Raw genomic sequence first — 1,719 nt, 5'->3', positions numbered from 1 at the left:
AAACAAACCACCAGAGCATGACTCACTGTTTCTTGACCACTAGTGCTTTAGCTGCGGTTACTGCAGCGGTGATCGGTCAGCCCATCACTAAGGCAGGCAACGCCACTTGCATCGGCTATGATGTGTGTCCTACCCTGTTCCCACAGCCACACAATGTTGGCGAGTACCCCACCACTTACGCCCTGGATTCAGAGCTGACCTCCCCGCTGATTTCGAGTGGGGTGTGGGAACCGCGGCTTACCAGATTGAAGGAGCTTACAATCAGGGTGGTCGTGGAGTCTCGATTTGGGACACCTATACCGGAGCCAACACGGTAGGCATGCCTGGATCCCAGTGTAAGGAGGCGCCATGTCCCGTCAACGCAGCTCAGAGTATCAAAGGTGCCAGACCTTATCTACGGCACGAATGGAGATTACCCCGATTCCATGAAGAAAATGGTCGGTGACCGTATGTCAGCCTTCACGGAAGAAGAAAGGTCACTGTTGATTGCCCACAGACCCGACTATTTCGGCCTGAACCACTACGGCACATCATACGCACGTGACTGTCCCGACTACAAGTGTGACCCTCAGGCTAAGAATGGTAAATGGAACACCGTGAACGTTCCCGATTGTGTAAACGGAAACGGCTCGAACTCGGTTCAAATCCTGAATGACGATCTGGCTGCAGGTCAGTCCGCGTGGTTGTTTGGTTCCGGTTGGGGTTTCCGAAAACTGCTGAACTGGGTTAGTCATCGAGACGGCAAAGACTTGCCCATCTACGTCACAGAGAACGGATCGTCTATGCAAGCCGATACGGCACAACAGGGGAAGTGCGACACCGGACGTGTGCTATTTTACTTCAGCTACCTCGACCAGATGAGCAAGGCCATCAGCGAAGATGGGGTCAAGGTGGCTGGATACTACGCGTGGAGCTTGATGGACAACTTTGAGTGGGAGCGTGGATACCGTGAGCGATTCGGGGTGCTGTACGATGAGTTCAACTTCTGCCACGTCGAGGACATCGAAAACCCCAACTGCGACCCCAATTCGCCCACCACCGAGACACCCGTGTACGATTCCAGCACCGGTGACTACTCCGAGAGGTGTGGTAACACGTGCTTGTTCTCGGAACAGCCCGATCCAACGACCGCCATTGACCAGACCCGTCACCCCAAGAATTCCCTTCTGTGGTTGACTGAGGTTTGGAAGTCGCAAAAACTGGTCGACCCCGGAACCTTCCTTTTCGCCTCCAAGGCCGGTGACATATGCTATGGACCCGAAGGCACCACATATAACGGTAACTCGTGGATGTACGAGCTTCAAGCCCATCGAGGAGAGAGTCTGAGCGCTCTGCAAAGTGCCACATCTCTACAAAAAGCTAAATCGGCAGCTCGTGCTTGTGGGCAATATATTCATGTACAATAAAACGACAAAACTGATTGTAGTATTCACTGACCATTTCAACGCCATTCAATTTGAAAAAATATTAAGCGTGCCACTAATTGTATTATTTGAACTTTTATGCAAAGTATATGGATCAAATGACTCGAATGACCACACTGTGGCTCCACATGGTGCTGTTTTAATGGTTTCAATCTAAACTACAACACAACATGAGCGAAAAAAAAAAGCCACAAATTCGAACACTACAATATAACAACATGTATACTATCATACAGACAAATTCACAAGCGCACACACACACAATCACACAAACATATACACTCACTATATATAC

General features: G+C 50.0%; 1 protein-coding gene across 1 annotated transcript; it reads left to right on the top strand.

Annotated features, from left to right (window-relative positions):
• Positions 1-420: 420 nt before the first annotated feature.
• Positions 421-1,406, top strand: SARC_12014 (hypothetical protein; the record flags this gene model as incomplete). The annotated part of the gene is made up of 1 exon (XM_014293886.1): positions 421-1,406. The coding sequence occupies exon 1, from the start codon at positions 426-428 to the stop codon at positions 1,404-1,406; it is 981 nt and encodes a 326-aa protein (XP_014149361.1). The 5' UTR covers positions 421-425.
• Between the last annotated feature and the right edge of the window lie 313 nt (positions 1,407-1,719).

This window comes from Sphaeroforma arctica (assembly GCF_001186125.1).
Source record: "Sphaeroforma arctica JP610 unplaced genomic scaffold supercont1.2015, whole genome shotgun sequence".
Lineage (NCBI taxonomy): Eukaryota > Ichthyosporea > Ichthyophonida > Sphaeroforma > Sphaeroforma arctica.
This window is presented reverse-complemented; position numbering and strand designations above follow the sequence as displayed.